This window comes from Platichthys flesus, chromosome 9 (genome assembly GCF_949316205.1).
Source record: "Platichthys flesus chromosome 9, fPlaFle2.1, whole genome shotgun sequence".
NCBI classification, from domain to species: Eukaryota; Metazoa; Chordata; class Actinopteri; order Pleuronectiformes; family Pleuronectidae; genus Platichthys; species Platichthys flesus.
Genome location: NC_084953.1, coordinates 8,523,618 through 8,536,380, shown reverse-complemented (window position 1 = coordinate 8,536,380; position 12,763 = coordinate 8,523,618). Strand labels below are relative to the sequence as shown.

At 42.5% G+C, this 12,763-nt stretch overlaps 1 protein-coding gene across 1 annotated transcript; it reads left to right on the top strand.

Moving 5' to 3' along the window:
• The first annotated feature begins 2,922 nt into the window (after positions 1-2,922).
• Positions 2,923-12,079, top strand: comp (cartilage oligomeric matrix protein). The gene is made up of 19 exons (XM_062394986.1): positions 2,923-3,053; positions 5,107-5,180; positions 5,398-5,449; positions 5,649-5,797; positions 6,714-6,851; positions 7,201-7,278; positions 7,622-7,774; positions 8,033-8,137; positions 8,470-8,577; positions 8,682-8,841; positions 9,030-9,148; positions 9,360-9,412; positions 9,502-9,695; positions 9,773-9,951; positions 10,061-10,109; positions 10,257-10,453; positions 10,691-10,863; positions 11,198-11,337; positions 11,739-12,079. The coding sequence occupies exons 1-19, from the start codon at positions 2,969-2,971 to the stop codon at positions 11,795-11,797; spliced, it is 2,265 nt and encodes a 754-aa protein (XP_062250970.1). The 5' UTR covers positions 2,923-2,968; the 3' UTR covers positions 11,798-12,079.
• Positions 12,080-12,763: the final 684 nt, after the last annotated feature.

The window sequence follows — 12,763 nt, the reverse complement described above, 5'->3', positions numbered from 1 at the left end:
CCCTTAGAAAGTTAAAACCCATGATGAAAGACATTTTCAGGCTTTTATAAAATTAGAAAGTGTAAAAATTAAATGTTTAAAAAAATTATTATAAAAATAAAAGACATATAACCTATAACAACTGCAACTTGGAACAGCAAAGAATAAGACTGTGTTTTGAAAAAGTTGAAATATCGCAACAAATAATAACGAAGATCATATCTCATCCATTAACATGGGCGAGGTTGGATTTATGACCACCAGGTGGTGATAGAGATGCTTTGGCTTCACTCTGTGGGGGTTGTCAAGTCATCCCTATGGTTTATAAGTGTTTTCATGCTGAGTCGATTCTTCTGGTTCTATCAGGTTATTGTGATGACCTTGTATCTTTTGATTAACTAGTTAGACTAAGGGACACAAATTAATTACACTTTCTATGTAACTGTAAAAATAAGACCTGTTTTACTACTCACATCTTTTCCCTGAGCTGCTTCACACACATACACACACACACACACACACACACACACACACACACACACACACACACACACACACACACACACACACACACACACATTCACAGCAGGAGTCAGCAGTAACAGTCCTCATAAAGTAACTGTGAGGCTGTTGAGAGGTGAGAGGAGAGTTCTGAGGTCAGTGGCAGTTCGCGACCTGAGAAACTCTGAAGTCTCCCGCTGTGTTCACAAACACGGGCAGTAAAACTTTGCTGATGAACTTTGCAGGAGGTCGGTACACTCGACCTTTGACCTTAACATTCCTGACAGCAGCACAGAAGACCAGGGAAGAAAGAGATCAGTTTTTTTACCCAAAATACATCATCAAAACATTAAAGCAAGAAAACCAGCAACACAAAGAACGAATGAGGAATAATTAATAAATAAATAAATATTGTAAGAAGGAACCCAGACAACGTTTAAACAGAAATGAGAGCTCCTACTACAGATAAATACAAACATTACAACCTGTTGTATCTAAAAAAGTATTATAAAAAATATACCAAATTGTCAAATAAACAGTCAGGGAAAAAGCTGCAAATCATCAAGTTTAGGACGATGGAATCAAAAATGTATTTTTACTTGAAAAACACCAAATTTATATCACTTATAAAAACTCTATAAATTGATTAATTTATCTGATAATTGACTGTCCAAACCAATTAGTTAATTGAAAAACAAGCCAAAGCAAGGTATTAGTAAATATCGATAGAAAAAGTAAATAGTCAAACGTAAACACTCCAATATTTCTCTCTGAATGTTCTGGGCTAGAGATATGAAATGTCAAATAAAAATGTTTCTGAAAGTAAAGTGTAAATTTCAAAGTATGTTGGTAAATGTACTGTACTGTTAAATTTGAATATTGCAGAAAAGCTGCTTAAAGGACAGAAGAGGCCTCAACCTTAAATCAAGGGATTGTAAATGATCAGTGGTTCGCTCCACATTACTGAACAAACGGGAATTGAATTAAATAATATTCATTCTGTGTCTAAGGGTCCAGTTCTCCTGCACGATGACAGTAACGAGGTGTCGTGTTAGTTTTTCCACAGAGTGAGAATTTCCCTGGTCCTTTGGGCAAGGCAGCCAGCAGGCGAGGACGGAGCGAGAGTGGAGGTGGTGAGAGTATAAAAGCGAAGTGAGGAATGTAACCAACATCTGCTGCTGCCATTACTGACAAATACAAACACACACACACACACACACACACACACACACACACACACACACACACACACACACGTATACATACTCTCTTTACCAACTTTGGACAATTGGACAATTTCACAACGAAAAAGTAAATGAAATAAAACGTTGTTTTTTGACAAATATCTACATGATGAGAGTCGACTTCTTTACTAACAGTAATAAGGGTTGAAATCTAAAACCTCAAACCTTCAAACTGTCCTCACAGACAGCGACTAGACATCCACTTATTCAATGTCTCTGGATTTTTACTTTGGATTTTGGACATAAAATACTCAGAGCCTCATAAATATTGAACCCACATCCTCAGAACTTCCAAGAACTCCCGTGACATCACTTATTTATTCGCCCTGAGAAAACTGAGCTCCACTTTTTAAACTCCTTGAAAGCTTCAGGTGGGTGTTGCTGGTAAGTTCATGGAGGATTGAGCCCAAGATGTCAGAACGTTAAATTCAATGAGCCGCATGACAACCAAACCACGGAGCTTCCAAACTGTCTTGGACGAGGTAATCAGAAGGACAGGTCGTCTCTTTGTCTTGTCTAATGGCAAGTCTCTAATATCAAAGTCTGCACTGGGTGAAAGGTGAAAATGCATTGTTAAACAAAGTGAAAATCCTGGATCCACCCCTTTGTTCAAAATCGGTCCCAACATGTTACAAGATCTTTTTTGGCTCATTTCACATCCGTGGGCAGAGTTTCAAGAAAATCAGACAAACAAATAGTTCAAGTGTCTCTATTCGAACATCTCTGGAAGTTAAAGCACCTCATAGGAAACATTCAAGGGCTCTCAAGGAAATTTGTTTGACAAAACATCTTTCGATGTTATTTGGAAACAGTGAGGTTGATCCTTCCGAGTCTCAGTGACGTCCAAAACCCAAAGTGACAATTGAAAAGAAGGGGATTGCATCAGGGTCTGGTTCAGGGTCTGGTTCAGGGTCTGGTTCTGGCTCTGGCTCTGGCTCTGGTTCAGGTTCTGGTTCAGGGTCTGGTCCGAAAACCAACCGACCAGAGACCGGTGCCTCTGTAATGTGTGATGAAACATGTTGTGAGCGTGTTGTGCAATTCAATCCCTGTCCTTGTTTTCCTGGACTTCTCTGCTAAGTGATTTGCAGGACATAGGGTTGGGGATGTGAGTCAGGGAGTAGGGGGTGTGGGTGGGGGATTCGGGGCAGAGGTATAAAACCCAAGCAGGGGACAAAGGACGAAATCTATGCTGGAACCAGGTCTGCACGAGGAGCACTGACACGGAGCGAGAGGGAGACGAGAAGATGACCAGAGGTAAAACCATCCTGTGGCTCCTGGTCCTGACCTGTGTGCTCTCCATGGGAGGACACGTCACAGAGGGACAGAGAGGTGAGACACAAAACACACTTCTACCTCTTACACTTGTTTTAGTGGGTCAGGACCTGTGCTGTCCCCACTTCACTACATGGCAAAAAACAGATGATGATGTGACAAATCACAAAAGCACATCATCAATATAGAATCTCATCTGAAAAGCTAAAACACAAACATTTCACTTGAGAACATTAAAATTGAAACTGATTGATCCAACTTGAAAGCTGCCGAACACGAGGACTGAAAATTGCCTACATACTTATCAGAATTAAGATGCTGTATATTTTTAGCAAAACAGCGTCAGCGTATTCTTATTTTCTTTATTCTTAATCGTATCTCATCACGTAGCCACGTATTTGACTACTGCTCGATCGCCGTGTGAAGGATCCCACCAGCCTCTCTATTAGCAGAGTGATTTATCTGCAGTGCTGAGGAATTCATTCAGTAAACAGAGTTGCTGCTAATGAGAAGAACACATTTCCTGAGCTTCACGCTCAGCAGCTCTCGGCCCTCGTCCGGCTCCTCAGGGGGAAGGGGCAGCGTCTGAAGTGAGTGAAGGTGGGATGTCGGGGTCTTTGGGTCGAATTAGTACAAAACAGATCAGACGTCTCTTCAACACTGGTTCACCCCTTGATTTTGGAGATTTGTGAATCTGAGAAATTGTAAAACTGGTATAATCAATGTTTTATAATGAGGATGTCTCAAATGGTAATGTGTGGTTATGACAATGACAGAGAATTGTCCCCTGAACTGGTTCATAACTTTCTGCTAAGTTTTGGTGCTCAGCAGCAAACAGAAGACGGGTGAAGATTTAACAGGAGATAGATCCAAAACAAGAGGATGAATCCTGTGACCAGAAACAAAACTCTGCAGTGTAACTGTTGGATTGAATTTCAGATTTAGTTTATTGCACATAAGCAAAACACAAGACAACCGGGTCTTATGATTCAAATTCGCTAGAAATTATTTCCTTTTTCTTTTTAAATTCAATACATTTTTCTTTGTGTAGCGCACCGAATCCTAACATGCATTATCTCAGGGTACTTTACATATTTAGGTCGAGACCCTAAAAATAACACAGAAACCAAACAGTTCCCACAATGAGCAGCACTTTGGTGACTGTGGAGAGAAAGAACTCATTACCAGAGCAGATCCAGAATCAGTGTGTCCGTCTACCTCGACCGGTCGGGGTGAGCGGGGAACAGAAGTTATTGAAGGACAGCTGAGATGCTTGAAACTTGATATTCTTCATGGAAAATCCAGATCATATGGGGAGACGGGACTCTTAGTGCGTTACACGTAGAAACACGATGACGCCCAGGGACTGGAGTTCCTGTTAGCAGGCAGCCGGATATCTTCCAGAGAATCTTGTATGATTCTGTGCCTGGAAAATAAATCAAATCATCCTTGACTCCCGTGGATGTGTGGGCTGTGGATACGCATGAGGTCTGTGGTGACTCAGGAATGTCAGGTATTGGAGTCTGTTATCAGACAGGCAGTGGATCCTCTTGTTTAGGAGGACGTGTGTTGGACACTTGGCCGTAAGAGGACGTTCAGCCTCCTCCATCTTGAAAAGCTCTTTGGTTTCTTCGGTTGTAGGTTAAGATCTACGTCCTGCGGAATGATGACATGTTGTCCAATGGGATTTGATGCAATTTGAATGCATACATTTCCTGACATACCTTCTGTCGTAAATCCTGCCTCCTCCATGTTAACAAATGGGACATGGACCAAACCCAAAATTCAAATTAAATACATTTTTTTGAAGATCTTTTTTGTCGTTTTCGAAAGTTCTTGTCACACCGCTGTTTGATCAAGTGCTCATGTTTCCATGAAGCTTGTTTTTAATTAATGATTTGATGGTGAAACCTTATGATTGACAGCTGAGACTGACTCGCAATTGGTCGAGCGTGTGTATGGACAGGACTTTGCTTTGGGTTGCTTTCCGATCATTTACTCACCCATCCATTTATTTCACTTGTATAGCTTATTGGATGGATGGATGTCACATACACTTATTTCTGTGCTGATGTCAATCTAACCATATGTTTAATTTTTTCATATCCAGATGGAGAAATCATCAGTCAGATCAAATTGACGAACATTGCGCTGGCTGAGATTAAAGAGCTTCTGAAACAACAGGTAAACCCCCTTCACTCACACAGGCAGCAGCTCCACCCTCTTGATCAGCTGTGATCCGTGCTAAATGTTTAACGCACCTCTGATCATGATCACTAAATAAATCAATAAATCATAAAGGTTAAAGAGCAGGAGCAGTGTGTAGGAGAAGACACTGTCAGTGCTCAGTGTGGGTGTAGTTACTGTTTGATAAAAAGTTATTGATCCTTTGTGTTTTCAGATCAAAGAGATGGTTTTCCTGAAGAACACAGTGATGGAGTGTGAAGCCTGTGGTGAGTTGATCTGTACTTATACACTGCTGTTTCCCTAGTTTCAATTTAGATATTTAGAGACTTACAATACAAATACATGCACATTATCAGGTGAGAAAACTTTAATACGTGTCTGTGTTAATAGAAGTTTAATATCTTTGCCTTGATTTGAGTCAATGAACCAAGACAGAAGAGACTCACCTATGGTCTCTCTCCTCAGGGATGGGAGGAATGCAGCCTCGTCCCTCCTGTGTCCCCAACCCCTGCCACCCGGGGGTGACGTGCATGGAGACGCCTCAGGGTCCAAAGTGTGGACCCTGTCCTGACGGTATGGACGGTAACGGTACCCACTGCTCGGACGTGGACGAGGTACGTTACATTCAATTACATTACATTTCATTTAGCTGACGCTTTTATCCAAAGCGACTTACAATAAGTGCATTCAAACCCGAGGGTACATACCAAGGACGACAAGAATCAAGAAAGTACAATTTCTTCAAATAAAGCAAAACTACAAAGTGCTATAAGTAAGTGCCATTTAAGTGCTACTAAAGTGTTAGTTTCAAAAAGTTGTTGGTGTTTTTTTTTTTTTTTATTCAAGGTAAAGTCGGAAGAGGTATGTTTTTAGTTTTCGGCGGAAGATGTGTAGACTTTCTGAAGTCCGGATGTCAATGGGGAGCTCATTCCACCATTTAGGAGCCAGGACGGAAAACAGTCGTGTTTTTGATGAGTGTTTAGCTCGCAGTGAGGGAGCAACGAGCTGATTGGCCGAAGCAGAGCGGAGTGAACAGGGTGGGGTGTAACGTTTGACCATGTCCTGGATGTAGAACTGGACCGGATCCGTTCACAGCATGGTACGCAAGTACTAGTGTTTGGAACCGGATGCAAGCAGCCACTGGTAACCAGTGAAGGGAGCGGAGGAGAGGAGTAGTCAGAGGAAATAAAACTGCATTATATCATATTACAAGTATGCTATGATAAGTTACATCACATTTCTACACCTACAATATTCAAGATGTATAAAACAATGAGATATAATATGAGTGTTAGGATATGAGATGTTCTGAAAGTGCACTTATCAGGTAAGTTAGTTATAGATATAGATAGATAGATAGATAGATAGATAGATAGATAGATAGATAGATAGATAGATAGATAGATAGATAGATAGATAGATAGATAGATAGATAGATAGATAGATAGATAGATAGATAGATAGATAGATAGATAGATAGATAGATAGATACTCTTACAACCTCCTGAGATGTGTCTCTGTTGTATGTAGTGTACAGTGATGCCGTGTCACATGGGTGTGCGCTGCATCAACACCTCCCCGGGCTTCCGCTGTGGCTCCTGTCCTGCTGGTTACACTGGGCCCCAGGTGCAGGGCGTCGGCTTCGCATACGCCACCGCCAACAAGCAGGTGAGCCACGGTGAAAACACAAAAACACACACACACACACACACACAAAAACACAAACACACACACACACACACACACACACACACACACACACACACACACACACACACACACACACACACACACACACACACACACACACACACACACACACACAGTTCATCTTTTTTAAACTGCAAATTCCACCATCACTATTTCAACAGAACGAAACATCACCGTAACAAAACAAATTATTTAACACATCACAGCCTTTTCAGTCATTATTTCATTAGGTTCTCAGGTTTATGCACATGTGCTAACTGCTAATTTCAGTGGTGTGTAATAATGTCTCTTTCTTCCCTGGTTCAAGGTGTGCAAGGACATCAACGAGTGTGAGGGCCCCAACAATCGAGGCTGTGTGGAAAACTCAGTCTGCATGAACACACCTGTGAGTAGAAACACAAGGAATCACTGGCTGTCATGTTTGAGGGGAATCTGCTGCTTATATAAACCCTGATAGCACCGACGCTCCACAGCAAGAAGCTCCCGGTTCGAATCCCAGTTTGACCCAGACCTTTCTTTGTGGAGTTTTTCAAGTTCTCCTTCTAACTTTGTTGGTTTTCTCCAAGTACTCCGGCTTCCTTCCACAGTCCAAAGACGTGCAGATTGGGGCTAGGTTAATTGGACAATCACAGATCAAAAAGCAGAGTCCCATCAGAAAGCAGTTTGTCCTATTGGCTGAAAGGGGGGGGGGGGACTTCAATGGACTCAGTACATGTATGTGTCATCAGGGCTCGTTCAGGTGCGGCCCATGTAAGACGGGCTACATCGGCGATCAGCGACGTGGCTGCAGGCCTGAGAGAGCCTGTGGGAACGGCCAGCCCAACCCCTGCCACGCCAGCGCCGAGTGCATCGTTCATCGAGAGGGAAAGATCGAGTGTCAGGTGAACAAATAAAAACCTTCAGTCATCTTCTCTCAGAGCAAAGGTTTTACATTTTCACATTGTCAGGTAGAGCATTAAATGTATAACAGTAGTAGCTAAGCTGAAAACCATTTTTGAGGCAACTCTTTGAAATATAACTTTCAGCACTTGTGCCAGATTTTGTTAAACCGCAGGCCTGTTTGAAGACTCAAGCCCATCTGATGTTGAGCCAAAGAAAACAGTCTGCACAGTTCATAAAACCCTTTTCCATCCTCGCAGTGCGGAGTTGGATGGGCTGGTAACGGCTACCTCTGTGGCGCTGACATCGACATTGATGGTTTCCCCGATGAGAAACTGGAGTGTCCTGAGAAGAACTGTAACAAGGTAAACCTCCTCTGTGCCCAAGATACAAAAAACAGACTGTGTTAGTCATCTGCAGAGAATAACATGTGCACATGTTGTATGTAGGTGCATTGTATGTAAAGGGAACTTTTGTCAACTCTGATAATGATCCTTTGGCCCTCTCAAGTAAAAGTTTGAATTGTACTAGAAACAACACAGATACCAACATGTGAAGCTTAAATGCAAAACTAAGTCTAACGTTCAGTTTTAGTGTTAAATGTTGTTTTCTCATCCTTTTTCACCTGTAATCTACTTTTCTTAACTTTATTGTACCCGATTCTTCATAAATTAACCGTGAGCTAATTTCTCCACAGGATAATTGTCTCACTGTCCCCAACTCTGGTCAAGAAGACGCAGACAGCGACGGAATGGGAGACGCCTGCGACGAGGACGCAGATGGAGACGGGATCCTCAACATGCAGGTTCATGAATAAACGAACGAGATGAAAACGAATCCGGTTTAAAAGAGATGCAGAATGAGAAGGATTCCACCTCACTAGCAGAAACTGAAAGACCTTTGTTGCAGGACAACTGTGTGTTGGTGCCCAACGTGGATCAGAGGAACATCGATGAGGACGACTTCGGCGACGCCTGCGACAACTGCCGTGCCGTGAAGAACAACGACCAAAAGGACACGGATGTGGACAAATTTGGTGACGAGTGTGATGAAGATATTGATGGCGATGGTGAGTGAGCCATATACATCATGACGTCATTTGAGTCTTTTAGTCATTACTGACAATCCAGAATTCTGATGGTTGGAATAGGCTTGTTTTCCTTCGATGATATCATATATGTTACATACATGTATGTAAAACTACAGGCTGGGCCGGGCTGCACTTTGAATATTCCCTTATCACCGTTTTACTTTCAGGAATCCTCAATCACCAGGACAACTGCAAACGGGTTCCCAACGCCGACCAGAAAGATCGAGATGGAGACAAAGTGGGAGACGCCTGCGACAGTTGTCCTTATGTTCCCAACCCCGACCAGGTCAGACTTCTCCGGTTTCTGTAAACAAAGCAACAACAAAACACCACAACATGTTATCAGCATGTTGTTAACGTTTAGTTTGCAGGTTTCAAAACCATGTGTCTTTGGACTGTCTGGCTTTCCATTCTTGTTCATGCACTTTTGGTTACATGTACCTTTCTCATGCTGACAAATTAAACCTAATTCCTGTTTTTGGTATGTTCGTCAACAGATGGACGCGGATAACGATTTGATCGGAGACCCCTGCGACACCAACAAGGACAGGTATCGTGTGGGCTAATCAGTCGCATCGCAGATATTTCTCTGGGTAACGAGGAAATACAAATGACCAAACCAAACTGTCCTCGATCCAGTGACGGGGACGGCCACCAGGACTCTCGGGACAACTGCCCAGCGGTCATCAACAGCTCTCAGCTCGACACGGACAAAGACGGAAAGGGAGACGAGTGTGACGACGACGACGACAACGACGGGATCCCCGACCTGCTGCCCCCCGGTCCTGATAACTGCCGCCTGATCCCCAACCCCCTGCAGGAGGACTCCGATGGTGGGTTCCTCTCCTGACACATTGACCGGGAAATTCTAATCCATTCTAAAACTCTCTTATTGCAATTATCTTCCCAGGCAACGGTGTGGGTAACATCTGTGAAAGGGATTTCGACAACGACACCATTATCGACACCATCGATGTTTGTCCAGAGAACGCTGAGGTCACCCTCACAGACTTCAGAGAGTACCAGACCGTCGTGTTGGATCCAGAGGGAGATGCACAGATCGACCCCAACTGGGTGGTGCTGAACCAGGTAGAATAGCTGGTTTTTCATTGTCTGTTGTTGTATTTCAATTTTGTGTCCCAAAATATTTCTACATCTGAGTAAATCCCTATAAAACCCATGTTTACTGTTTGTGCAGGGACAAGAGATCGTCCAGACGATGAACAGTGACCCTGGGTTGGCTGTTGGTAAGTGCAGTGTATCGTATATTTAAAAGAATAGATTTTACATTTGGGAAAATTGAAACTGTGAAACAATCTCTTTATGAAGCGTATCGACTCTCCAGTAGCTGTTGGTCCATCAGGATACGTAGTTACACACGTTGTCTCTCCCAGGCTACACTGCTTTCAGCGGGGTGGACTTTGAAGGGACATTTCATGTGAACACGGTCACAGACGACGACTACGCAGGATTTATCTTCGGCTACCAGGACAGCTCCAGTTTCTACGTGGTGATGTGGAAGCAGGTGGAGCAGATCTATTGGCAGGCGAACCCCTTCAGGGCTGTGGCAGAACCCGGCATCCAACTGAAGGTGAAACCCTCATTAACTGTCCCTTGGGACTGAAATACTTCTAAGAGTCAGAAGCTCTACAGATCATCGCATCTTTGTTTGGGTTGTAAGGGTTTTGTATATAAACTTATTGCATGTGTGTTTAAAGTTGACAATAATCCATGTTTACTAAAGATTTGAACAGTAATGATCTGCCGTGATCAAGGAATCACTTCATCCACAGACTCACACTTTGTCATTTGTGCTTTAAAAAAAAAGGCAGTGAAGTCAAACACGGGACCAGGAGAGAACCTGAGGAACGCCCTGTGGCACACCGGTGACACCAGCGACCAGGTCAAGCTCCTGTGGAAAGATGCTCGTAACGTCGGCTGGAAGGACAAGACCTCGTACCGCTGGTTCCTCCAGCACCGGCCCGCTGACGGCTACATCAGGTACTGACCTTTAGGGAAATGTGCTTGATGCATAGACTCTATTCAAGATGGACGACATGATGGCTCCCCGAAAATGAAGCCAAAGCATTTAAATCCCCCCCTGGTGGCTGGCTGATGTGCAGGAAGCTGCCTCCTCCATGTTAACAGTCGGCCATATTTATACACAGTCTATGGTTTGGTCCCTGACATGTTAAGCTTAGCTTAGCACAAAGACACACAGCTAAGTGCTAGCTAAGAGAAAAAGCTGTAGTAGCCGTTTCTCGATTTGTCGTGTTTACAGACAGAATAAAGTAATGAAACCACGTCCGTGTTCTTCACTGTGTGATGTTTTCAGAGTTCGTTTCTACGAGGGTCCTCAGATGGTGGCAGACACGGGCGTGATCATCGACACCACGATGAGAGGAGGCCGACTCGGGGTCTTCTGTTTCTCGCAGGAGAACATCATCTGGGCCAACCTGCGTTATCGCTGCAACGGTGAGTCCAGCGTCAGAGGATCCATCGTGGCCAGAAACGACTACTCTCTTCTTTCAGCCTCTTCTGCCGTGTCATTTCTTTTTACAACTACTTCTCTTCGATTTTGTACATTTTAAGAAAATGATATTTACTAAATTTTAGTCGATTTTAACTCAGAATTAATGTTGAAGTTTTTTTTCATCTTTAACCTTCAATTGTTACAAATCCATGTGCACTTAGTCAAATATGAACTAAAAGTGTAAAATTATAATTGTACGTTTTACTCGTTTGGCAATACAAAAAAACAATACAGGTGTGAATGCAGCCTTGGATTTTACAGTGATGTTCCAGCTCCATGTTGAGAATACTCCTGTCGGCTGCTCGGACACTAAATGAACCTTCTTGTTGTCATTTTGTCTCAGATACTCTTCCCGAGGACTTTGACACCTACAGAGCTCAGCAGGTCCAGCTGGTGGGCTGAGGAGACAGGGGGACACGACCCGGGAATTCAGGGAACTCTCCACCGCACAACTGAGCCCGAGAAAGAAAACCGAGCAACGAACGTCAGAGGAACGTGTCTGAAGGGAGATGAAGAGACTCGCGTTGGAGGAGCAGAAACTCTGCGGCTGTAAAAACTCCTCAGAGGGAACTAGCGATATCAAATTATCGGTTTCCTCTAGAAATGTGTCTAAAATAACGTTGCAACTAAATATCCTTAACTATATTTTTATAACTGTCATTGTATTCTTCCAAACAAATAAAAGTGGATTTTAGTAAATTATGTGTAGTATCTGAATTTTTACTTCTTGGCAGGATTAAGCACAATCCACTCAGCTGACTTCCATAGACTTTTGTGGAGGGGCGGGACATGTATCAAGTAAGAACCCATTCAAAGTTGGTGTGGATTTGTTTTTTTTTGTTTCTTTAACATTGCGAGATGTTTTCAAAATTTTGGTTGATTAGACTTTTAACTAGATAGAAATTATTCCTGCATCTTGATAAGAAACAAATCTGGCATGTTTAAAAGACTGATATTTATGGTTGTGTGGGAAATGTATGAGTTCAAAATTTGGTTCCTGGTGAAAGTATGTGCTCCACTGGTTTTTGTGTTGGCAGCACTGATGATTTTTGATATTCAAATATACCGATATGAATCTCTGATCAACAATCATAGACTATTATCATTAAAATCAATTGTGAAATAATCAATTTGAGAGGTAGCTTTAAAATGTCTAATGTCTAAGTGTGGGAAAAATAACCGATATGGATGAAATCATAATGAAAAAAACATCTTTGAGTATTAGTATGTGCAAGAACAGTTAAGTATAGTAAGCGCTCCATAAATGAATATATATTATTTAACATATATTCATTCCTTTCCTATATTTGCTCTATAAACAAGGGAAAAAAGGTGACTTTAACAGACGTGACCTTTTTGTTTTCAAAC